The sequence below is a fragment of the Eleutherodactylus coqui genome, chromosome 6 (genome assembly GCF_035609145.1).
Source record: "Eleutherodactylus coqui strain aEleCoq1 chromosome 6, aEleCoq1.hap1, whole genome shotgun sequence".
Lineage (NCBI taxonomy): Eukaryota > Metazoa > Chordata > Amphibia > Anura > Eleutherodactylidae > Eleutherodactylus > Eleutherodactylus coqui.
This window is the reverse complement of record NC_089842.1, coordinates 132,984,446-133,010,845: the sequence shown is the minus strand read 5'-3', so window position 1 is coordinate 133,010,845 and position 26,400 is coordinate 132,984,446. Positions and strand designations below refer to the sequence as shown.

Sequence of the window (26,400 nt, the reverse complement as noted above, 5' to 3'; positions counted from 1 at the left end):
CCGTAACTCCCATTAACTTCAATGGGAGTTACAGGAGCGGTGTAAGGCTGCCGCCTCAGGGGGCGCACATGAACACAGCTGCAGGTGTTCATCTCAGCCCTACACACACGTAACATACTTTGTTCGGTTCTGGGAGGTCAGACCTTTTGCCTTGCACTGGGGCCCATAGAGATGACCAGTGAACATAAATACAAACCATTTATTTATTTGCTCTCTTTATTTTTGGTAGAAAAATGCCCTCCCATGAAAAGCCCTACAAGCCGCTGACTGCGGGTTTATCGCTTGTAACCATGTATAGGGTTCAGTGCGGCAGAAGTGACGCCATCAAATCCCAGGAGCAGCATCAGCTTTCCCTTGTGTGTAGGGGATTGTCCAGCCGGTAACCCAACAAAAGCTGATTTAGAAGTGTCTTGTCATTGCTCCTTTTACGAAGCGGCAGCGGTGGCAAGGGGTTTCCTTTGTACTCTATAACCGCCATCTTGGCACGGTCCAGATTTTCTCGGTTTGGTATCTGGTACATACTTGTGTAGTTGTCATTGTGAGAATTAAAGCGAGGAACCAGTGTCTTAAATAGCTTGTGTATTAGATCCTTCTCCTGCGAAAGTGAAGCACAAAAGCAATATTTAGGTCATATCCGCATGTAATCACAGCCCTGCCCCCACTTAATCAGAGTATTTGTGAACATAAACGGTTATCTAATTGGTATAAGAAGGGTTAATAAGTGGGGCGCAGCTGCTAAAATAACAAATCCAGTGTCCCTCATCTGTCCTCAGCGCTGCTGCCCCGCAGTCCTCCCGCACTCTGCTATGAAACGGACACTAAGTGACCGCTGCACCCAATCACAGGCCGCAGCAGCATCATTCCAAGCTGCTGATGTCCGTTTCACAATAGAGACTGGCAAGACAGCGGGGATGGATTTGTTATTTTAGCAGCTCTGCACCGGTCATTAAAATCTCTTCTACCCTGTTTCCCTGAAAATAAGACATACCCTGCAAGTAAGACATAGCATGATTTTCCAGAATTTTTGAGGATGCAAAATGATTTTTCAGGCTTTTTGAGGATGCTTGAAATATAAGCCCTACTCCAAAATTAAGCCCTGCTAACTTAAAAAGTAAATTTAAATAGTGTCCAGGCAGCTATATGTGTAAAAAAGTTAAACCTTTTTGAACAAAAATTAATATAAGACACTGTCTTATTTTCAGGGTAACACGGTAGTAACCGGAAAACCCCTTTAACTGGGAGGATTACTGGCATCTAAATCACAGAGGTTGTCAGACACTTCAGTTCTGTTGTATGTACATATGACCTCTGCACTACTATTAATGCAAATTATACTTTCAGATGGACTGACTGAATTGGCTGGTGTGGACAATTTCTGGATGTTATATGACTTATATTATATATCTTTGAGCAGCTTTCTTCTCTGCCCTTCTCAATCCCTAAGGCCGCTTCCACACGGACAACGCAATATCGCTGAGTGGGGGCGGGGGGGGGGGGGGGGGAAATCGCAGCGATAACGCATCGGTGGTCTGCACGGGGGGTTAAAGTATAAGTCCTACCCTGAAAACAAGCCCTAGCTACAGTAAAACGACAAATAAAACACCTAAAAAGCACTGTCATCTCCGGCGCATGTCTCCTCTTCCCCTCCAGCACTTGACCTTAGTCTTCAGCCAACCTTTCCTGGGAGAAGAGCTGGCTGTGAATGGTTCATAAGCGCTGTGGCTCAGCCAATTAGTCAGCGCTTATGAACCAATCACAGCCATTCATTCATTGAATGGCTGTAATTGGTTCATCAAGAGCTGGCTCCGATTGGTTATCAAGCGCTGTAGCTCAGCCAATCACAGCTGGCCCTTCCCAGAGGCGGGGATTTTAATCCTCCAATCCAGGAAGGGCTGGCAGAAGACTAAAGACAAGTGGCGGAGATGAAGAGGAGACCTGTGCCAGAGAGGACAGCGCCTCCTAGGTGATGTATTTCTGTTGTTGTTTTTATCCTGCAGCTAGGGCTTAGTTTAGGGTTTTTAGAGTAGGATTTCCTACTGTAAAAGTTGCATCGCATAAAAACCGTGTTTTCATGCAATGCAATAAATTGTAGTCCATAGGGAAACATGCACTACAAAAAAATAAAAACACAAGTAGCAGCTGTATACAGCATGCTGCGATGTTGTAGTCTCGCAATGTCGCAGGCTACAAAGCATCGCTTATGTGGAAGAACCCTTAGGAAAGCATGGGCTCCACATACATGCGATTTGTAGCACGGTCGCATTGCAACAAAATCGGGGGATACAGTTGCCTGCGTGGAAGCGGCCTAATTCTCAGTTTTCCTTGAGCTGGTAGATTTAGCGCAGCTGATGTGATATCTAAAATACGCAGCATATAGAGAAGATCCTGCACCGCCGTCACCAGCTTTCATATACAGGGAAGCAGCGTGAAGGACGGAGGTGTGTACATATGAATCCGGAAGTTGAGAGACAGTAAGACACTGAAGCCTCATGTCTCATGTCCAGGGGCCTGCGCGGATTACCAGTGCAGAATCTCCACAGCAGATTCCAACCATGCCAACAGCCATGAGGCCTTAAAAGACATTTACTCCCCTGTCCGGCTGCCGTGCGGTTCTTCTCCGTCGTGGCCGGATCTTCTTTTTTCTGCACGGCATGCTGCGCACATGCTTTCTATCTTCTTTTTTAAAATCTCCTGATTTCCTGCGGATCCGGGATAAACGCAGTGTCAGATCCGGGCGTGACGCGGATTGGATGGCTTCCGTTGACTTCAATGGAAGCCATCCCTGCGGGAAACCGCAGAAAATGTTGCGTTTTTTTCCGGTGTGTGCCATCAGCATGCCAGGATAAAATGACATCCGCAGGTATGTGGGATGACCCACGCGGATTCCACAATTCAATTTTGCCCGTGGACATGAGGCCTAATGCTCAGTGACTTTTGTCTGTAACCTCCAGTAAATCTGACACAAAATTCTGCGCTGTTCCATCTGAGGACAATGCTGAGTGCAGTGAGCCATACTGTTTGTGTGACTTCTGAGATGGGTGCACGGTGCAGCACAGCGAGCCGTGTGGTCTCCACAACTCTCATTCACTTCTAGGGAAGTTATGGAAACAGCATAAAACACTCCGCTTGGATACTTCCAGAGAAGCGAACCACCTCAGGCAGCCTGGATGCAGCAGCGCACAGGAGGTGAGCCGGGAGAGGCGGATCACAGAGGAAGGACATACATCTTTCAGACATTTGGGGCATATCCTGTGGATATGCCAGAAAAGTCAGCGATGGAAATACACTTTTAATAGGAATTTGTCATCAGAAATTGACCCATTATATAAATCGCATTTTTTAAAAATATTTTTTCTATATTTAAAGGAAACTTTATCAACTATATTTTTTTTACTAATTAAAACCAGATTATGAAACATATTCAATCATGCTAATTTGTATTTTCCAATTGTAGATTTTTGCATTCTATTTTCTGTCCATGACTATGGGAGCAGCCATTTCTCCTGGGTTACAGCTAATAGCATTTAGAGCTGTACCGTTACAGCATCCTCACGGGCCATTCATGCAGTGAACAGGAGCTGATCCATTGACGTTTATGGGAGACTGTTCTATGCATGCTTTGTGACATGTGCAGAGGTCACTATGCAGGGAGTGGGAGGAGGCGAGCTGTGCTCAGCACCCTATTGTAAATGGTAGATTCTGTATTTTTTCTATATAGGTGTTACCTTTCATTGTAATCCTGTCTATGATGGCAATGAGATGACTGCTGAGAAGTTTTCTCTACAGAACAGGAAGTATCAGCCTATTATTGGGCTTCGTGGTCAGTGTGAAAACGGCAGGATTTTTGTTTTTTAACTATAGATCATGACTAAAAATGTGAAAATAAAATTTAAAAAAAGTTATTTAAAAAAAAAAACTTTCAACATTAAAACTTGATTTATACAACGGGCCATTTTTTAATTACATACACCCTTAAAAAAAATCTTAATATCCTGTAGTTTTCACACTGACCACACAGTCTAATAACAGACTGATACTTTTTATCTGTAGAGAATAGTTAGCAGCAGTCATCTCATTAACATCACAGGCAGGATTACACTGAAAGGTGACACCTATATGTAGATAACACAGGATCCACCATTCATTCACAGCTTACCTCCTCCCACTCCCTGCACAATGACCTCTACATATGTCACAGCAGGCCCAGCACAGTCTCCCATAGAAGTCACTGGGTCCCCTCCTGTCTATGGCCAATGGTTTATGCTGTAAAACATGTGTAAATACTGCTATATACAGGCCCGCAGTGTTCTCTCTGGCACAGCCACTTACCGTCAGCCAGAAGTCGGCCATTTTCATAGCCTTCTCATCAGTATCTCCGCATTTTCCATAATCAATAATCTGAAAGACATAGCGGGTAAGTATCATCGGTAAGCTCATCATGTCCGCCCCTGTGGTGGCGGGAGGCTAAGGGTGGGCCACACTCTGCAGCGGCCGTCTGCGTGCCGGAGGAACGAGCCACACGGCCCCAGAGAGCTCATCGGAGACAAGGGGGTGAATGCTTGTAAACGGCACTGATGTCAGGTTATCCACAAGAGTGGACATTATATACCTACATTGCCCCTGGGGCCCAGCGCATGGACTGGTGAGAGAACGTTCCTGAGGGCCCGTGTACACGGAAAATCATTTTAAAAAATCATTGATCGTGTGAATTTCAACGCTAATTGTTCGGTATAAACGCGGCGATCATTACACAACAAACGCAAATTTGTTCGCTTCTTGTTTGTCCATTTTATGCAGGCATAATAATAATCGTTCGCCCGTCGCAGCGTGTGAACATCGATCGGTTAGTCGCCGACACCCACTGGTACAGAGCACAGCTCATCTGTCTGTATAAACAGGCTGCGCAAGGAACTTTAAGCCTGGGTTCACACAGGGCGGATTTGCTGCGGTTTTGCCGCGGTTTGCTGTTGCATATCCGCACTGCGGCAAAACCGCTGCGTTTGCAGTGCAATGCGGCACAAATGAGTTTTGCAAAAAGCTGTCCTCACAGGACAGATTTTCTCCGCACTGCCGCAGTGCGGAAATGCAACTGCGGCGCGGTTTTAAAAGATGCAGCATGTCTATTCTTCTGTCTTTTCCGCAGCGCTTTTTGTCCGTAGACCTCTATGGACGCAGCAAAATCTGCACCAAAACACACTGCAAAAGTAAAAAAAACGCTGCGGAAAAAAAATGCTAGAGAATCCGCAAGCCAAAATTAACCTTTGAAGCGGTTTTGCCACATTTCTTCTGCGGCAAAACCGCAACGGAAAAACCGCAGCAAATCCGCCCTGTGTGAACCCAGCCTAACCCTTTCCCTGCCCCATGACATAACATCTCTTTGTGTCACACTTAAGCCCCACCCCAATGACCAGGAACGCCCATTAAACTGTCAAAAACACCCACTTTTATATGAATTTGCATAGCCACGTGACCCCAAATGGTGCCATATAACATGACAACTTGTCCTGCAGCCAGTGAGCCTCCTGCAGACAGACGGGAGGTATACAAAGAATAAGGACACTTTTTTTCAAAGTGTCAATCTTGAGACCCAAAATATCCCAGACCTTAAGGGGTTAAGGTTGCCTTGGTGACGGGATCGCTCACCTTGTCGGCATAGAAGCGCAGTTCGTCTGCCCGCGCCCACGTGGTTTCTATACGCTCATGTCTGACCAGAGCTGTCAGCAGATTCCGCAGCATATCTAATCTAGACCGGGGCCCCAGGCCCATCCGCCGGGCCACCCGGCCATGGGCAACCAAGAGCCGAGGGAACAACCTCATAGTGACCGATCAGAGACCTCTGCCGCCCGGCTTCCGTACAATCCGCATGAACTTCCGGCTTCCGTACACAACTGACGTCATGAACGGAAGTGGGGCCTCTCGGCTGCCGTACATGTTAAAGGGGGCTGAACAGCGGGGAAGCCGAGGCGGCCGTTGGGAGCACCGACCGGTGTTAGCGGAGACCCATGAAGCTGCAGCTGGCCTGGTACTCGGCAGGTGGGACACGGCCGGGGCCACACACCACAAGCCCCAAACCCATTTGGTCATATGAGGTGCAGGATATGGGCAACAGAAAAGTGGGGAGTTCTTTGCATACCCCCCCCCCCCCCCCCCCCCTCCTTACTTCTGTCACCGAGTACACGAAAGGCTTAGATTCAGCAGACAGCATCACACATGCCAGGATGAGATACACATGTCAACACGCAGTGTCAGACATGCCAGGATGAGATGCACACGTCAGCAGTCGGCGTCACACAAGTCAGGATGAGATAGACGCGTCAGCAGATGGCGTCACACATGTCAGCATGAGATAGACGCGTTAGCAGACGGCGTCACACGTGTCAGGATGAGATACACACGTCAGCAGACGGCGTCACGTGTCAGGATGAGATAGACGCGTCAGCAGACGGCGTCACACGTGTCAGGATGAGATACATGCGTCAGCAGACGGCGTCAGATGTGTCAGGATGAGATAGACGCGTCAGCAGACGGCGTCACGTGTCAGGATGAGATACACACGTCAGCAGACGGCGTCACACGTGTCAGGATGAGATACACACATCAGCAGACGGCGTCACGCGTGTCAGGATGAGATGCACGCGTCATCAGACGGCGTCACGCGTCATCAGACGGCGTCACGCGTGTCAGGATGAGATGCACGCGTCATCAGACGGCGTCACGCGTGTCAGGATGAGATGCACGCGTCATCAGACGGCGTCACGCGTGTCAGGATGAGATGCACGCGTCATCAGACGGCGTCACGCGTGTCAGGATGAGATGCACGCGTCATCAGACGGCGTCACGCGTGTCAGGATGAGATACACGCGTCATCAGACGGCGTCACGCGTGTCAGGATGAGATGCACGCGTCATCAGACGGCGTCACGCGTGTCAGGATGAGATGCACGCGTCATCAGACGGCGTCACGCGTGTCAGGATGAGATGCACGCGTCATCAGATGGCGTCACACAAGTCAGGATGAGATGCACGCGTCAGCAGACGGCGTCACACAAGTCAGGATGAGATACACACGTCAGCAGATGGCGTCACACATGTCAGCATGAGATAGACGCGTTAGCAGACGGCGTCACACGTGTCAGGATGAGATACACACGTCAGCAGACGGCGTTACACGTGTCAGGATGAGATACACACATCAGCAGACGGCGTCACGCGTGTCAGGATGAGATGCGCGTGTCAGGATGAGATGCACGCGTCATCAGACGGCGTCAGATGTGTCAGGATGAGATAGACGCGTCAGCAGGCGGCGTCACGTGTCAGGATGAGATACACACGTCAGCAGACGGCGTCACACGTGTCAGGATGAGATACACGCGTCAGCAGACGGCGTCACGCGTGTCAGGATGAGATTCACGCGTCATCAGACGGCGTCACGCGTGTCAGGATGAGATGCACGCGTCATCAGACGGCGTCACGCGTGTCAGGATGAGATGCACGCGTCATCAGACGGCGTCACGCGTGTCAGGATGAGATGCACGCGTCATCAGACGGCGTCACGCGTGTCAGGATGAGATGCACGCGTCATCAGACGGCGTCACGCGTGTCAGGATGAGATGCACGCGTCATCAGACGGCGTCACGCGTGTCAGGATGAGATGCACGCGTCGTCTGACGGCGTCACGCGTGTCAGGATGAGATGCACGCGTCGTCTGACGGCGTCACGCGTGTCAGGATGAGATGCACGCGTCGTCTGACGGCGTCACGCGTGTCAGGATGAGATGCACGCGTCGTCTGACGGTGTCACGCGTGTCAGGATGAGATGCACGCGTCATCTGACGGCGTCACGCGTGTCAGGATGAGATGCACGCGTCGTCTGACTGCGTCACGCGTGTCAGGATGAGATAGACGCGTTAGCAGACGGCGTCACACGTGTCAGGATGAGATACATGCGTCAGCAGACGGCGTCAGATGTGTCAGGATGAGATACACGCGTCAGCAGATGGCGTCACACATATCAGGATGAGATACACACGTCAGCAGACGGCGTCACACGTGTCAGGATGAGATACACACATCAGCAGACGGCGTCACACGTGTCAGGATGAGATACACACATCAGCAGACGGCGTCACACGTGTCAGTATGAGATGCACGCGTCATCAGACGGCGTCACGCGTGTCAGGATGAGATGCACGCGTCATCAGACGGTGTCACGCGTGTCAGGATGAGATGCACGCGTCATCAGACGGCGTCACGCGTGTCAGGATGAGATGCACGCGTCATCAGACGGCGTCACGCGTGTCAGGATGAGATGCACGCGTCGTCTGACGGCGTCACGCGTGTCAGGATGAGATGCACGCGTCGTCTGACGGCGTCACGCGTGTCAGGATGAGATGCACGCGTCTGACGGTGTCACGCGTGTCAGGATGAGATGCACGCGTCATCTGACGGCGTCACGCGTGTCAGGATGAGATGCACGCGTCATCAGACGGTGTCACGCGTGTCAGGATGAGATGCACGCGTCATCAGACGGCGTCACGCGTGTCAGGATGAGATGCACGCGTCATCAGACGGCGTCACGCGTGTCAGGATGAGATGCACGCGTCGTCTGACGGCGTCACGCGTGTCAGGATGAGATGCACGCGTCGTCTGACGGCGTCACGCGTGTCAGGATGAGATGCACGCGTCGTCTGACGGTGTCACGCGTGTCAGGATGAGATGCACGCGTCATCTGACGGCGTCACGCGTGTCAGGATGAGATGCACGCGTCGTCTGACTGCGTCACGCGTGTCAGGATGAGATGCACGCGTCGTCAGACGGCGTCACGCGTGTCAGGATGAGATGCACGCGTCGTCAGACGGCGTCACGCGTGTCAGGATGAGATGCACGCGTCGTCAGACGTGTCAGGATGAGATGCACGCGTCGTCAGACGGCGTCACGCGTGTCAGGATGAGATGCACGCGTCAGACGGCGTCACGCGTGTCAGGATGAGATGCACGCGTCGTCAGACGGCGTCACGTGTGTCAGGATGAGATACGCGCGTTGTCAGACGGCGTCACGCGTGTCAGGATGAGATGCACGCGTCGTCTGACTGCGTCACGCGTGTCAGGATGAGATGCACGCGTCGTCAGACGGCGTCACGCGTGTCAGGATGAGATGCACGCGTCGTCTGACTGCGTCACGCGTGTCAGGATGAGATGCACGCGTCGTCAGACGGCGTCACGCGTGTCAGGATGAGATGCACGCGTCGTCAGACGGCGTCACGTGTGTCAGGATGAGATACGCGCGTTGTCAGATGGCGTCACGCGTGTCAGGATGAGATACGTCGTCAGACGGCGTCACGCGTGTCAGGATGAGATACACGCGTCGTCAACGGCGTCTCGCGTGTCAGGATGAGATACACGCGTCGTCAGACGGCGTCACGCGTGTCAGGATGAGATACACGCGTCGTCAGACGGCGTCACGCGTGTCAGGATGAGATACACGCGTCGTCAGACGGCTTCACGTGTGTCAGAATGAGATGCACGTGTCATCAGACGGCGTCACGCGCGTCATGATGAGATGCGCGCGTAAGCAGGCGGCGGCGGCACACGCGTCAGGATGAGATACACGTGTGAGCAGATGGCGTCAGGATGAGATGCACGCGTCATCAGACGGCATCATGCGCGTCAGGATGAGATGCGCGCGTAAGCAGGCGGCGGCACGCGTGTCAGGATGAGATACACGCGTGAGCAGATGGCATCAGGATGAGATGCGCGCGTAAGCAGGCGGCGGCACGCGCATCAGGATGAGATACACGCGTGAGCAGATGGCATCAGGATGAGATGCACGCGTAAGCAGACGGCGTCACACGCGTCAGGATGAGATACACGCGTCAGCAGACGGCGTCACGCGCGTCAGGATGAGATACACGCGTCAGCAGACGGCGTCACGCGTGTCAGGATGAGATGCACGCGTAAGCAGACGGCGTCACGCGCGTCAGGATGAGATAAACGTGTGAACAGATGGCATCAGGATGAGATACACGTGTGAGCAGATGGCATCAGGATGAGATACACGCGTCAGCAGATGGCGTCAAGATGAGATACACGCGTCAGCAGACGGCGTCACACGCGTCAGGATGAGATACACACGTCAGCGGACGGTGTAACACGCGTCAGCAGACAGCGTCGCACATATTAGGATGATACATATGTCAGAAGGCGGCGTCACATTAGGATGAGATACACACGTCAGCAGAGAGCGTCACACATGTCAGGATAAGATACACATGTCAGCAGACGGCGTCTGACATGTCAGGATGAGATACATTGTGCACTTTTCGTTTGAATGATGGATTTTAGTTCACTTAGGGTCCATCGTTCATTCGCTGAAAGACTGAGCAAATATATTCCATTTGAATGTCTCACGCTCATCTTTTAAAAGACTGCATGATATTCTCCCTGCGGCATGTTAACACTAGCCATGAGGGGAACGATGGAATGTGATGGCAGCTGTTTACACAGCTGGGAGTGTGTTTAAACACGCAACTAATGGAGGTCCTTTTACATGCAAATGAAGACAATGTGCTAATGGCCATTAACACTTTATACAAATAGATTGCTAAATCTTTCAGTAGTTTAAAAGATTAACTTTGCGTGTAAAAGAGCCTTAAAGGGGTTGTCCCGAGGCAGCAAGTGGGTCTATACACTTCTGCATGGCCATAATAATGCACTTTGTAATGTACATTGTGCATTAATTATGAGCCATACAGAAGTTATAAAAAGTTTTATACTTACCTGCTCCGTTGCTGGCGTCCTCGTCTCCATGGTGCCGACTAATTTTCGCCCTCCGATGGCCAAATTAGCCGCGCTTGCGCAGTCCGGGTCTTCTTCTTTTCTGAATGGGGCTCCGTGTAGCTCCGTGTAGCTCCGCCCCGTCACGTGCCGATTCCAGCCAATCAGGAGGCTGGAATCGGCAATGGACCGCACAGAAGCCCTGCGGTCCATGGAGACAGAGGATCCCGGCGGCCATCTTCAGCAGGTGAGTATGAAGACGCCGGACCGCCGGGATTCAGGTAAGCGCTGTGCGGGTGGTTTTTTTAACCCCTGCATCGGGGTTGTCTCGCGCCGAACAGGGGGGGGGTTTAAAAAAAAAAAAACCCCGTTTCGGCGCGGGACAACCCCTTTAAGGCCCATTCACTCGCAACGATTATCGCTCAAAATTAGTTCAAACTATGGCATATGAGCGATAATTGTTGCGTGTAAACGCTTCCATCTTTAAGGTGAGCTTAAAATCCATCATTCAGCTGGAGAGTAGAATAACAGACTGCACGAAACACTGACCGCCCGTGTGAGAACAAAGGAGCTGACTGCAGAGCTCAGACCACCTGCTGTCTTCTGCAAGCAGCTTCTGGAGGTTCACTTACATTCAAATGGAGCTAATAATGTGCTAATGGTAATTAGTGTCCATTAGCACATGATGCAAAATGATCGCTAGAACTGTCAATCTTTCAATCGTCTGTCTTACAAGCGACCGTCGTCCCGTGTAAACACAAGACCCGACAAGGCAAGTCACGCAGTTAAAACCCAAGTGACGTAATCTATGAGCGACTGTCTTTTTACTGTGAATGGAAGCTTGGCGTCTGGAAGAGAGTCCCGGCGCGCTTCGCCTTTATTCAGTGATCAGCGCTCCTGTATGTCTGCACAGGAGTAATAATAGTGGGATGGCTGTCGGGCCTTATGTGTCTGACAGTCATTGTTTGTACAAGCACTCTAAGAGAAGCCATGTGACTGTCACATGATGACTTTGTGCTAATAGTGGCCTGTTTTTCAGATGTCTCTGAGCTTGTGACTTTCTGAAGCTGTCTCCATGTTATCAGATGAGCTGCAGTCTAAACCAGAGGTAAGTGTCTCTCCCCCAGCAGGGGGCGCTGGTCTACAGCGGCACTCATGGATCTATGGTGTTTCACTGTCTGGCATTGTCTTTTAGCTACTGGTGGAGTTTGTTCAGAACGCTTCCATTCCGCTGGGAGACGGACTTCTGGGGGTTGAAACGAAGGATTTGACGTGCCTCTCTCTACTGCCCGAAACCTCCGAATGCCCCTCCTTACTGCTACCAGGTAACAGTCCCTTCCTTACTAGGGCAGACCACAGTACAGTATAGAGCTCTACCGCCTGACTGCCCTCCAGTTAAGTGTCTTCCATATGGGAAATATTTTATGCAGAGGTAAATAAATCTGCAATGAATCCATGACACAATCTGCATCTGTTACAAGTGGATTTACTGCGGATTCCCTACGAGTGTCCCCCTATGCGCTGTAAGAGGTGCGATCCGCAGTGCTCATCTGCAGTATAAATTGGCATGCTGCAGATTGTGTTTGTGCATCATATGGATGAAATCTTCTGGAAAGTACACCAGTAGTGGTTGGACGGGGGTCTGCTGCTGGGACCCCTATCTATCAGCTGATCAACCAGCCCTTTGTCACTGCAGCGGTTCGGATGTCATCATTGGCAGTCACTGCAGGAAGTGGGAGCACCGCTTCACTACCATTAAAATAAGGAGTGCTGCGCTTCTATTCCACTTCCTGCTCCTGACATGGTGGGGACTTGGATACAAGGATGAGGTCATACAGATTAATTCGTGCAAGCTCTTAAGGCCCTTTTGCACGGGCCGACAGGCTTTTAAACGACTGCACAAGTGCTGACGTCACCACTAAGCTTGTCAGCGCTCGTGCAGAGCGTTTACACTGAAGGACTCGTTGGCTTCTCGCTCAGCGCTTCTCCTCCTATGGGAGGAGCATTTACACGGGACGATTTTGTTTAAACAAATTTTGAGTGATAATCGTTACGTGTAAATGGGCTATTAGTCAAGATGGCTGACCAAAGGCTATCTGGTTATCTAGTGCTACATGTGTGCTCTCCGGGCTGTCATATGTGGACATCTAGTGCTCAGCGTGAGCTGTCATGTACGGACATCTAGTGCACGGTATGTGTTGGGATGTGTAGACATCTAGTTCTCAATCATTAATGGTTTTTCTGTTAGATGCTCCTACAGAGGATCGAGGGTCACCTAAGGCACCCGACACAGGATTGCTGACCAGCCTTCAGCTAGATCCCAGCACAGATTCTAGAGATCGTAAAAGCGAAGCCGCCCTACTGTCTCCATCAGAGTCTTCATCACTGCTACAAGACCTGCCTACCAATGACAACTCTTCATTCATCCTCCTCAACCTGGCCAGATCAGGTAAGTAACCCTGTCACTGCTGTGTACCCAACAGCCAGCGGAAATGCTGCCTAGTAGAAGCTTCCAGCAGGGTCCTTGCAAGCTGCACTTCTATTTACTGACTGCACTGCTGATAGGATCTTCAGAGCAGCACTAGATTGTTAACGCTGGACATATATTGTGACGATTGCCCAGAAGACAGCTAATTGTTATGATCTACAATCCTCATAAAGGTCTGCTGACTTCTCGCTGTCCTGCTCCTCTTCTTACTAATGCATGCTGTGCTGGATGAGGGCGCTTGGTAACACACCACATATCGTATCACCCCTGAGTTACATGAAACTTTTTTTTTCTAGGACTAGGTTCACCATCTGAGCACATGGTCTTTGTTCAGGATGAAGCTGAGGATTCTGGGAATGACTTCCTGCCCAATGATTGCACAGATAGTAGTACGCCATGGTTTCTGCGGGTTCAGGAGTTGGCTCATGACAGTCTGATTGCTGCCACCCGGGCTCAACTGGCAAAACATGCAAAGTCAATCAGCAATGGTAAGTACCGCTACCCGAGTCTCCCATTCAGTAAAGGTATTTCTCATACTCAGTACTGGACACATTTGGTGTGACGAGTGCAGAAGTTCAGCTGGTTTGTCAATATGGGTGAATGTGTGTTAGGATGGGTGATCACACTGCTTGTTGGTGCAGAATGTATTGATTAAAGAGTCCTGACTACTCAGTACCTCCCCAGTATCAAGATGAGTGAAGGCTGATGAGTAATGTGCCCTTCGTTTCTTGAAGTTAGAATTTAGCATTCTTCAGAACGTTCTGCATTTTTTTTCAGCTGACGCGACATTGAGCAGCGCCCGTGAGGTGAAAAACTCACACCTAGAGAAACGCTTCCGCTGCTCCTTCCATGGCTGTGAGCGATCCTTCGTGCGTCCAACACACCTCAGATATCACCTGAAAACTCACATGTGAGTACCTGCCGCCAGCGGTATACTATGGCGCTGCAGACTCCAGTGTATTGGAGTATTGTAATGGTTTTGGTATTACCACTGGTTGTCCAGTGAGGTATTTCTTGTTTTCCTGCATGGACTCTGCACATTACATGCATATTTTTACCTTGGATGAGACTAGGACGTGCAGACGGTTTTCCTCAATTGAATTATATATGACATTTTTTAGCAAATCTCATCCCCACGCTGCAGAAATAGACCATCACATCATACCAATTTATGTTCACTGCAGACTTCACCCCCTTTAATAAGCCGGGTGCATCTGCGTGTAATACATGTATATTCTGCCAAGAACCCACCGCAGATTTTGCAGTGAATTCCATAGCAAATCTGTGGGGCTTGCTTGTCAATTACAGATGAGAACCACCGAGGCTGTTTTAGCTTTTAAACACATAATTGTAAGATGGGAAAGTTATGAAAAGTGAAATGTAACCATAAAAGTGTCTTCCAGAAATGAGCGCTCCTTCACATGTCCTGCAGAGGGTTGTGGGAAAAGCTTTTATGTTCTCCAAAGGTTGAACGTTCACATGCGCACCCATAATGGAGAGCGTCCGTTCCTGTGCCCGGAGCCCGGCTGTGAAAAGCAGTTCACTACAGCCGGGAACCTGAAGAACCATCTGCGTATCCATACTGGTGAGTGCTAGTCTCTGTGTACCCTGCCTGCTGTGGTTGGCACGTGACTTATGACTCTGCCTTCGGCAGGAGAGAAGCCCTTTCTGTGTGAGGAAGAGGGATGCGGCCGACGCTTCGCTGAATACTCAAGCCTTAGAAAACATCTGGTCGTCCATTCAGGTAATGCGATGGATGGTGGTTGTCTGTTAGGAGCCTTGTTGGTCATGACTGACCTTTTATACGGTCTTACAGGTGTGAAGTCGCATCAGTGTCCCTTCTGCGGCAAAACCTTTTCTCAAAGCGGGAGCAGAAATGCCCATGTTAAAAAGCATCACTCCGTGAGGAGGGCAGGTGAGCGGCTGGTGTCTTCTCTCAGTCTTACTATACTACAACTTTCTACAGTCCTACTGCTTGGTCTCAATATCTTGTGGAATGAGTTTTCCAGACTTGGTAAAATTTTGCGTACATGCTGATATAAGAAAGGGGGATGGTCACTGTTAAAATCCCTTGCACCAACTGTTTTCTCGTTGCTATCAGTATTTCACGTATGTAACACGTGGTGCATGGAGGCAATGAAAGTCAATGGATTTTCATTCTTCCATTCTCACCTGCGTGTGGACACTGCATATCGATACGCAGGAGAGATAAATCGCAGCATGCTCTGTTTCTCTGCGTATTATACACAGCCTTGGAATGGTCTGAGTATGAAACACTGTCCATACGCCTGCATTGTGAAGGGGCAGCATTGCGATACGCATCCCCGCTCTGAACAGATCGGGGAACTTGAAAAATAAAAAAAATCACACTGTGCATGTCTGTGACGTCAGATTCCCAGGCATGCGCAGTGCCAATCGCTGTCCATACGCGGTCTCTGCCGGCACAGCGTATGGGCTGTAACGCGTACAACACTGTGGGAAGCTCGCAGCGTTGTACACATATGCCTGTGTGAACAAGACCATACTGACAGACTGCTCTCCCAACCTACAGTAACTAGGAAATAAAAATTTGAATAATTCTTTCCCTCAGGCTATGACCTATGTAGATCTAGTGCACACTGTGGGCAGTATATACATGGAGTGTTCAGTGTGCACTGTGATCTATAGACATTTTGTGCCCACTGTGTAGGCTGTGATGTAGGACATCTAGTGTTCAGTTTGTGCTATGACATGGTTATCTAGTGCTCAAGGTGTGCTGTCATTTATAGGCATCCTTTGCTCATAAACATTAATATCCTTCCTGTTAGATGCTTCTACAGAGGATCGAATGTCGCCTAAGGCACCCGACACAGGATTGCTGAACAGCCTTCAACTAGATCCCAGCACAGATTCTAGAGATCATAAAAGTGAAGCTGCCCTACTGTCTCCCTCTGAGCCTTCCTCACTGCTGCAAGACCTGCCTACCAATGACAACTCTTCATTCATCCTCCTCAACCTGGCCAGATCAGGTAACAGTGCTTTTACACGGGAGGATCTATCAGGCAACACATGACCGACAGGCCATCCCAGCGATAATCATTCCTGTGCTTTTACATCGGTTTTCGACTTCTTCCAGCAGCTAAAGGACAGGCCCATATAGCGGTATATGGGCCTATACGGAGTGGCCTTCAGCTGCTGGAAGGAACTGAAAACTTCCGACAGGACAGAATTACTCCGAAGATGAAAGTGTGGGTACTCTTTAAGCCGCTAGTACAGTGGGACTTAATCATGGTCTTAAGAAATTTATTTGAACCATTTTTTGTGCCTTTGGAAAAAGTTGATGATTATTGTCTGCTGTTTTAAGATCACCTATCTATTAGCCATGACCTCTGCTAAAAGAATAGGGGATTTCAGGCTTAGTCTGCTGCAGACATGTGTGTCGCCTTTCTGAGGGACTGGGTCTCGCTATGGTTCTTATCTACATTCACTCCCAAAATATTCTCACTAGAAATTATCAGGTCATTTCCCTGCCAGCATTCAGTCCAGATCTGTCTTCTGAGGAGGATCGTGGTCTCCATTTCCCAAATCTCCTGAATAAAGTTATGGCTAGATAGCAGCCGCGGAGAGATTGTTAAACTTACGGTTGTCATCAGCATCACAGTGAAAAATTTTAAAACAGCCCTCACCACTCTGTAGATGCTCCGAAGGCATATCCCTTATTGTGAACTGCTCTATGCATTGAGCTGCTCCACAGCACCTCCGCTTTGTTCTGTCTGACAGCTGTAGCGTCCAACCAGGAGACCGTTGCAGATGTTGACAGAAGTATGGAAGTGGGGCTGTGGAGCAGCTCAATACAAAAAGCCGAGCACTTCAGGGTAAGAGTCCACCCCTGGGGCACTTGCAGGAGCAGTGTGATATAAAGAAAAAAAATTAAAGGTCGGGCAGATGATAAGTATGCAGTTTGTTGGGGTTTTTTTTTTTGTTTTTTTTTAATTTTACCAGTCTTCAGCCGCCCAGAACGCAGCTGACCGTCTCTCTCTGCCCTGCCCCTGTCCGCAACCACCAGAAGTCAGGCAACTGCTGCGGCCTATCAAAAGCCACAGAGTCACCATCCCAAATTCCTGGCATTATGGCACCTTGGATGTGAGTGCTGGTGCCAGGAGTGTGAAAAGTGATGATGCGGTCTCTGGCTACAGCCATCGCCTGACTTCCAGTGGGTTTTTGCGGAAGGGGACAGGGCAGCAGGAGACAGATCCAAAGGTAGCTGAAGACAAGTGAGTCTATAGTCATCTTATTTTACCACCTGCCGAGCTGTTAATTTTTTTTTTTCCTCACACAACCCCTTCAATCTTCTCTGAGATGGTACTGATGACAGCATTGGCACCCGTATAGTTAAAAACCTTTCTATTTGTTCATATCCAGTGCCATCAGCAGATTTGCATGGTCAAAACTGCTGGAAGACTCCCTTTAATCCCTTAACGAATGCCAGTATGCCTTTTGACGATAACCGTTATAGGCCTTTATTTTGATGTTTCGTTCTTTAACGGTGACTCCATCAGAAGCGTGGCACGGGTCTCTGTGCCAGGGGGAGCCGATTGCTCAGCTGTTGGACAACAGCTGGCACCTACTCAAACAGCAGTGACCAGAGAAACTATCGATCCCTGCTGTTTAACCCTTTACATGCAGTGGTCAGTGCAACTGCAGCATTTAAACCGCTGACAGAATTAGATGTATATCTATATCCTTACTCCACAAGCTTATGGGCTCCATTCCCTCCCCAACCAGACAGAAATCATGATATACACTATCCTTTTAAGAGCTTTAGAAAAATAAAAACAATATGGCTCTTGGAATGTGGCAACAGAAAAGCAAATCTTTAAGAAAAAAATGTTTTCTGTATAGAAAAGTAGCAAAACATAAACTGTAATTGCCGGAATCGTGTTGACCCAGATACGGTAATAAAGTTATCACATTATTTATTTTGCACACTGAACACTGTAAAAACGAAATCCAAAAAACAAATGGCAATTTTTTTTCCCCCAATCCTCCTAAAAAGAAATTTAATAAAAGTTATACAGTATATGTACCCAAAATTATGTCATTAAAAAATACATGTCCCACAAAAAACATGTGGATGGAAAAATGAAAAAGTTATGGCTCTTGGAATGCGATGATGAAAAAAACTGAAAACTTAGTTGGCCAAGTAGGTGGATTAAAAAAAACATTGGATTGGCTTTTGTATCCCAATATATTGAACCCCTTAACTTAGACCCTATTCTACTAGGGCAGTAAGAAGTCTGATCCTGCCAGATTAGATTTTTAGTGTAGCCACATGGAGTGCGTATGTTACTTTAATCAACTATTATACATTGAATCTTCAGTTTTTAGTAGGGTCTATCTCCTCTTTTTCCCATGTTCCTCATAGTCTGTCCTCTTCTTGCTCTCCTGCTCCCCTTCTTACTAATACATGCTGTGCTGGATGAGGGCACTCGGTAACACACCACATATCGTATCACCCCTGAGTTACATGAAACTTTTCTTCTCCAGGACTAGGTTCACCATCTGAGCACATGGTCTTTGTTCAGGATGAAGCTGAGGATTCTGGGAATGACTTCCTGCCCAATGATTGCACAGATAGTAGTATGCCATGGTTTCTGCGGGTTCAGGAGTTGGCTCATGACAGTCTGATTGCTGCCACCCGGGCTCAACTGGCAAAACACGCAAAGTCCATCAGCAATGGTAAGTATCGCAACCCGAGTCTCCCATTCAGTAAGGGTATTTCTCATACTCAGTACTGGACACATTTGGTGTGACGAGTGCAGGAGAAGTTCAGCTGGTTTGTCAAAAGGGATGAACGTGTAATAATAAGGTTCCGGATACTGCTTGTTGAAGGATTTATTAACTCCTTCGTGACTGCTAACAGTAAATTTACATCTCTACTGCCTGGGCTCTATGCAGCAGCAACGTAAATGTGTCAACCACTTCACTGGCAATTTCCCCCAACCCCATTTACCCTCAAACAGATAAAACAGAAAAAACAGGCTGTGCTACGAATAGTCTGTGGGTTCATGTTGGGTGCTGTCATCGGGATCTGATTATTTCAGTTCCCAATAACGTCAGCATAGTGACAGCCGCACGAGCTGCTACTGGTGCTGGCCAAGAAAGTTTCCGACATTTTGGCACGGTGAAAGCCTCTCTCCCGCATAATAGATTTTTGTATTGACTCATACCAAAGTCAGCAGCATACTTTGTGCTGTGAATTTAGGTGTACATCCAATTGGTGTGGTGACACAGATCCGCAGCCGATTTTAGTGAAGAGGTGAAGTCTGCTGCGGATGCATGTTAAAGTCAACACCAATGGTTTTCTGCAGTGGAAAATCTGCACCAATTGCTCTACATGTGAACTGTGACAATAGGAGATTAGTCACTACTTATGATCGCCATCTTTCCTCCACCTAGATGGGTGGTCACACTTCAGTAACGCAGGCCTACGCCAGATAGGGGGTCTATTTATTCTGGCAGCAATAATAGATAATCTTCACACTGTTTTAATCACCGTAAAATGTGATTGTTCTCAGCAAGAGAAAACAAGTAATCTTGTAGATATACTTTTATGGCTAGAAAAAATACATGATGTTATAGCGAGCTTTCCAACCTACTCGGGATTCTTCTTCAGGCTTAATGGAATAGATCTGAAGATGCATACATAAAAATGAAAAGGCACAGAAATTGTGTGATTGATTTGCACTTAAAACAATACCAGAACAGGATAAACGGAGGCATAAATACTTAATTTCTCCACTGATGTGCATGTAAAAGATTTATGGTCTCTAAATTGGTGTTAGGGGGTCAGCAGGCCAGCATAGATTTCTCATAATCTCCAGTGATGCATGAATCCACTTCCAATGTTGATTCCTGGCTTGAGAGTGTCAAAGATGGTTATAAACGAGTACTTTCATATGTTCTATGTTGTGTCCTTGACTAGAAAAATGCTCCACCACAGGTAATTCTGTCTTTAATTGTGCGGCGGTGAGACCACTTCCTAGCTTTCAGGTTTTTGTCCTGTTTCTCCAACATAAAGACCCCCAACAGGACATTTACTGCATTGAATCTTTTATGGAAACTTATTAGTTCTTGTTTGGAGTTGGTCCAGATCATTATGTCATCATCAATGTAGTGGAAATGGGCTAATGGTTTGCTGGAGCAGGAGGCCAGAAAGTCTCTCTAGTTTTGCCATGAAAAGGCTAACGTTTTACTTACTGCCCATGGCGGTTCCGATGAGTTGCAGATATATCTCTTTGCCAATGGAGAAATAATTGTGTGTGAGGATACACATGTTAAATAACATAAATCCTAGCAGTCTGGCTACTGACTCAGAGGCTTGCAATCCTATCTATCACAGAGGCCTAGCGCCACATAGGCAATGTCCATAATAACATACCCAACCAGGGTGTCAGTCTAGGGGGCGTCCTCTCCTGTCAAGCTCGTGGTATTCAGAGCCTGGTCTGCTACAGACCTCAGGCTTTCAGTTTCTGTCCCAGGGAGGAACTCTCAGCTGCAGTGTGGCTGGAGGTTTCAACTCCTCTAACCACACTCCTACAGCTGACCCTTCTGATTAGAACTCAGTCTGCCTGTTCTCCAGCCCCCTGCAAGCCATTCCGTGTACTGTACTTGCTACAGAATATATCCCTTTCATTAATTTATTACATTTATTCCGTTTTTACATCAATTAGGTTATTCATCAATAATATGTATATAAATTACAAATTATAAATTGATAAATTATCAAATGAAGTGAAAAACAATATGTAAAAAAACAGTGAAAATGTTAAAAATTAATGTTTAATTAGTAAATCTAAATTGCTCAGAACCATGCAAATCTTTCAAATTTACTTTCAAAATAAACAAGTTGAAATATGTCAACTATATCAAATGTATATCCGATAAAAAACAATATTTGACATACTGCAGTTGAAAAAACAATTTTTACAAAATGTCCTCAATTTTGGAATTTAATAAATTTACACAAATCATACACCCTATTAAAGTACTGTGTCCATTTGCTGACCAGTTCGCATATACATGCATTGTACAGTAAGCTATTTAAGGTGTTTTCCAGCCAAAGTACTATTGATTACCTATCCTGAGGATGGGTCATTATTAGTATTTTGCATGGAAAACCCCTTTAAAGAGAAACCTGCCAGATTTCCAAAATTTTGGCCTGGTCATTAAGGCATAAACAGGCTTGGTCAGGAATGACTGACTACCAGTATCAAGATGAGTGAAGGCTGATTAGTAATGTGTCCTGCAGTTGCTTGAATTGAGAATTGAACATTTTTCAGAACGTTCTGCATTTTTTTTCAGCTGACGTGACATTGAGCAGCGCCCGTGAGGTGAAAAACCCACACCCAGAGAAACGCTTCCGCTGCTCCTTCCATGGCTGTGAGCGATCCTTCGTGCGCCCAACACACCTCAGATATCATCTGAAAACTCACATGTAAGTACCTGCCATCAGCAGTATACTATCGCGCTGTAGACTCCAGTGTATTGGAGTATTGTAGTGGTTTTAGCCTGCACCTTCTGTGTTTGGCACTGCTGGCTAGATAGATTCTGCTAAAGAGTCCATCTAACTTTTAATGTCCATAGTCCACATGTCATGAGCCGCGGGGCTCACTTGGTCCTCAGTTACAGATAGTTTGTAAGTAAGGCATGTAATTCAGCCTAATATGTTACAAAGATGATTATTACAGACAATGTGTTCTCTTTTAAACGCATAAGACAGAAAAGTTATGAAAAGTGAAATGTAACCATAAAAGTGTCTTCCAGAAATGAGCGCTCCTTCACATGTCCTGCAGAGGGTTGTGGGAAAAGCTTTTATGTTCTCCAAAGGTTGAACGTTCACATGCGCACCCATAATGGAGAGCGTCCGTTCCTGTGCCCAGAGCCCGGCTGTGAAAAGCAGTTCACTACAGCCGGGAACCTGAAGAACCATCTGCGTATCCATACTGGTGAGCGCTAGTCTCTGTGTACCCTGCCTGCTGTGTGGTTGGCACGTGACTTATGACTCTGCCTTCGACAGGAGAGAAGCCCTTTCTGTGTGAGGAGGAGGGATGCGGCCGACGCTTCGCTGAATATTCAAGCCTTAGAAAACATCTGGTCGTCCATTCAGGTAATGCGATGGATGGTGGTTGTCTGTTAGGAGCCTCGTTGGTCATGACTGACCTTTTATACGGTCTTACAGGTGTGAAGTCGCATCAGTGTCCCTTCTGCGGCAAAACCTTTTCTCAAAGCGGGAGCAGAAATGCCCATGTTAAAAAGCATCACTCCGTAAGGAGGGCAGGTGAGCGGCTGGTGTCTTCTCTCAATTTTCAGTATTCTTACTGCTTGGTCTTAATGTTCTGAAGTGGAATGTGTAAGAAAATAATAAAAATACATTCTCTACCTTACAAAGATTTTTTTTGTTTCCAGCTCAGCTTTGTGACTTTTATTTCACTCTTTATTTCTGAGTTGACCTATCTATATTCTCAACAGTAACAGTTTGTAAGGCTGAAAAAGACAAGTCCGTCCAGTTTAGCTTAAAGGGGTTGTCCCGAGGCAGCAAGTGGGTCTATACACTTCTGTATGGCCATAATAATGCACTTTGTAATATACATTGTGCATTAATTATGAGCCATACAGAAGTTATAAAAAGTTTTTTACTTACCTGCTCCGTTGCTAGCGTCCTCGTCTCCATGGTGCTGACTAATTTTTGGCCTCCGATGGCCAAATTAGCCGCGCTTGCGCAGTCCGGGTCTTCAGCAGTCTTCTATGGAGCCGCTCGTGCCAGAGAGCGGCTCCGTGTAGCTCCGCCCCGTCACGTGCCGATTCCAGCCAATCAGGAGGCTGGATTCGGCAGTGGACCGCACAGAAGCCCTGCGGTCCACGAAGACAGAGGATCCCGGCGGCCATCTTCAGCAGGTGAGTATGAAGACGCCGGACCGCCGGGATTCAGGTAAGCGCTGTGCGGGTGGTTTTTTTAACCCCTGCATCGGGGTTGTCTCGCGCCGAACGGGGGGGGGGGGTTTAAAAAAAAAAAAAACCCGTTTCGGCGCGGGACATCTCCTTTAATATTCTGCAGTGTTGAGCCAAAGGAAGGCAAAAAAATATCCATGAGGCAAAAGCCAATTGTTCATCATCTTAGGAAAAAATTTCCTTCCTGACTCCAAATCTGCTAATCAGATCCCATGCTCTACAACCCATCTCCAGTAATCTAGTAGTATTAGCCCCTGATACTGTCACTTGCAGGAAAGGCATCCAGGCCCATTTTGTACTTTTTTCAGTGAGTTTGCCATCATCACATCCTCAGGCAGAGAGTTCCATAGTCTCACTGCTCTTACAGTAAAGAACCCTCTTCTATGTTGGTGTAGAAACCTTCTTTCCTCTAGCTGTAAAGGGCGCATCCTTATTACAGTACGGAATATAAGTGGGTCTTGAGAGAGATCTCGGTATTGACTCATATATTTATACTGAGTTATTTGGTCACTCCACAGGAGTTTTTTTTTTTTTTTTGCAAACTAACCCTAATTTGGAATCCCTTCCTTTTGGGTGCTGTAGTCCTCCTATTATATTTATTATAGCACTTTAGTTATTCGACTGTGTACCCACTCAGGCCGCTTGTCTTCTGCATCCAGCTGTCCTCTTCTTATAGCCCCCGACTGTTATACAGCCGAGCGCTCCGAGCGGGGTATGCAGAACACAGCTGAACCACTGTGTTCTTGATACCCCGGCTGTTCATGGAACGCTCAGCTGGTATACAGCTGTGCACTTCCTGCAGAGTAGGAAGAACACAGCTGGACCGCTCTGTTCTTCATACCCCGCCTCTGTTCAGGGAGCGGGATACAGCTGAAACAATAGTATCAACTGTATCCTGCTGTGAATTCCTGATAAGGCTGATATTTCTCTTTCAGCACGCTGAAAGACAACGATCAGCGACTGCTTAACGAAAACTTCAGGCTGTTGGTGCAGTTACACACAACGATTATCGGTCAAAGGACTGCTTTTGAGCAAAATTTGAGCGATAATCGTTTTGTCTAAATAGGTCTTTACTCCAAATAGAACCACATTACAAACTTTAATACTTGGTTAGCATTCATTTGACAGGAACTTTGTGTAACAGGAATATCCCTTTCAGTTTACTGTCGACTAAAACCCCAAAGTCCTTTTTGCATGTCAGTTTTCTCCAGTGATTTACTGTGCAAACCTACAAAGTATGGATGACAACAAATGCAACTTGATATCTTTTGTATTTTCATGGCAGAGCACAATACAGAAGCTGAATCTCTACATCAAAGTGAGGAGGGTCTAACAGGAACTCATCTGCTGTCCGTGGCAGCCGGGAGGCACAACTATGAGGAAGAAGTCCCCATCTTACTAAATTAAAAACTTTTCATAGACCTTTATTTCATCTGTTTTACTGTTTTGCTCTTCTGCCTTAAGGTAAATTTTTGTTGAAGAGAAGTATCCGCTTTGTGCCTCTTATGCCAGTGACCCTTTACTACTGTTCCTACAGTATGCTAGTAGGACTTAAGACACTGGGGTTAGACTGTGCAAACTTGGACTACACAGTCTAAAATGTGCCAGATTTATCACTGAATGGTAAATCTGTTGAATTTTAAAAACTTCCTAGTCTAAGTTTAGACCATCTATTAGATGGCTTAGTTTACGCCAAAAATTGCACACATTTTGGCGCAGTTCGCTGCAACTCTTGTTGCAATATAGGCTACGCCTCTTTCCGGACAAGTCTGAGAAGCTGTCAAAAAGTCTCTAAAAATACATGATAAATGTGGCGTAAGCAAGTAAGACTGTTTTCTGGCATAATTTGTGCCAGAAAACCGTCGTATTTTGGATAGTAAGCCTCAATAAGTCTTCCAAAGGATCTAACCAAGGACTAATGGTGTATGGAAAAGATTCTGGAGCTTGGAGACAGGACCACTCCTCACTAAACTTGCATCACCTCCTCGAGGGAACAATAGGATTTCCCTTCATCAGCATTATGACACATTTATGAATCAAATATGGGAAGCAGGAAATACGGACAGTGTAGAATATTCCTAGATGACAGCATCACAAGGTCTTCAGCTTTAACGTGACCCTCCGGGCCTGGAGAAACAAAGATGGCCCAACTGCTTCTCTGACTATCTGATTCGCACTGCGCATAGTATACAGCAGTAGTCTAAGACCGGCTTCACACGGGCAAGAAAATTACATGAGTTTTGTGTTGCGAGATGCACAAATATGAACCCCATTTTTTAGAATAGGGTCATACACGTGAGGGATGCAAAAAGACGTATTGCGGCAAGTCCTATCTTTTGAGCGTGCTCTTGCACAGCATCTACCATTGATTTCAATGAGGCCAGCAGTAGCAGCGCACCACATGCTAGTTGCACGCAGTACAATGCAAGGTTTCCCCATGAAAACAATGGAAGAAACTCCATGATCCTCTGATGCGACTGATAGCTGCGATGGAGGATCGCTACTTCTCCGAAGTGATTTAAGGCGGTTTTCATATAAAAAACCGCCTTGCATCTGTGGACAAATTGCATGTTGGCGAGCGGGATATTATGCCCATATCGTGCTGCAGCCTTAATCATTACATGCTGATCTGACTGGCTAGTATCGCTCATGTGGACAGCAGTGATTAATCAAAGCTGGTGTAATATCTTCGACTAATGATGCATACTAGTCCACAATGGGCATCAGGTAGTTTAAGAAGCTGGTGTGGCCATCTTTGTTCCTCCAGGCCTGGAAGGTTGCTTTAACCCCTAAAGTTTCCTCATTCTACAAACCTGCCTGTGATTCCCTGGAAAAAGTCCTCAATCCTGGATGCAGAGATTTTATTCTCCTCAGTAGATTAAAATACACAACAAAGCTCTACTACAGAGTTTGGAAAATGATGGGGATTAGCGAGGTCATTCATATTTTCACAGTAAAACTGGTCTGTTTGGGAACCTAGACATTTTTCCTGTCATCTGTGCTGCCATCTTTCAATGATGTGATGCATGAAAGACCTATGAAGAGGCATCTCAGTCATTCTGCTTCTACTGTGATGGAGCCAACACAGTTCCAAAATCTCACCCATTTATATACCACCCCCTGCAACCAAAATAAAGGAAAGTATATTTGTT

General features: G+C 47.3%; 2 protein-coding genes across 2 annotated transcripts; one reads left to right on the top strand and one right to left on the bottom strand.

The window, feature by feature from the left end:
• Positions 1-198: 198 nt before the first annotated feature.
• On the bottom strand, positions 199-5,878 carry MRPL17 (mitochondrial ribosomal protein L17). The gene is made up of 3 exons (XM_066607698.1): positions 5,644-5,878; positions 4,330-4,398; positions 199-595 (listed from the first exon to the last, which is right to left on the bottom strand). Exons 1-3 carry the CDS (start codon positions 5,815-5,817, stop codon positions 344-346), a joined length of 495 nt encoding a protein of 164 aa, XP_066463795.1. The 5' UTR covers positions 5,818-5,878; the 3' UTR covers positions 199-343.
• ZNF410 (zinc finger protein 410) lies at positions 5,877-26,400 on the top strand. Its single transcript, XM_066607697.1, has 16 exons — positions 5,877-6,033; positions 11,810-11,878; positions 11,966-12,095; positions 13,019-13,219; positions 13,555-13,746; positions 14,036-14,168; positions 14,662-14,843; positions 14,913-15,002; positions 15,075-15,173; positions 16,066-16,266; positions 18,785-18,976; positions 21,602-21,734; positions 22,064-22,245; positions 22,317-22,406; positions 22,479-22,577; positions 24,534-26,400. Exons 2-16 carry the CDS (start codon positions 11,846-11,848, stop codon positions 24,653-24,655), a joined length of 2,079 nt encoding a protein of 692 aa, XP_066463794.1. The 5' UTR covers positions 5,877-6,033; positions 11,810-11,845; the 3' UTR covers positions 24,656-26,400.

Coding starts and splice junctions, on each gene's coding strand:
- MRPL17 (XM_066607698.1), bottom strand. CDS start 5,817: ATGAGGTTGTTCCCTCGGCTCTTGGTTGCCCATGGCCGGGTGGCCCGG. Junction 4,399..5,643: donor TGCGCTTCTATGCCGACAAG/GTGAGCGATCCC, acceptor TATGTCTTTCAG/ATTATTGATTATGGAAAATG. Junction 596..4,329: donor TGGCCGACTTCTGGCTGACG/GTAAGTGGCTGT, acceptor TCACTTTCGCAG/GAGAAGGATCTAATACACAA.
- ZNF410 (XM_066607697.1), top strand. CDS start 11,846: ATGTTATCAGATGAGCTGCAGTCTAAACCAGAG. Junction 13,220..13,554: donor CCTCAACCTGGCCAGATCAG/GTAAGTAACCCT, acceptor TTTTTTTTCTAG/GACTAGGTTCACCATCTGAG. Junction 14,169..14,661: donor TATCACCTGAAAACTCACAT/GTGAGTACCTGC, acceptor AGTGTCTTCCAG/AAATGAGCGCTCCTTCACAT.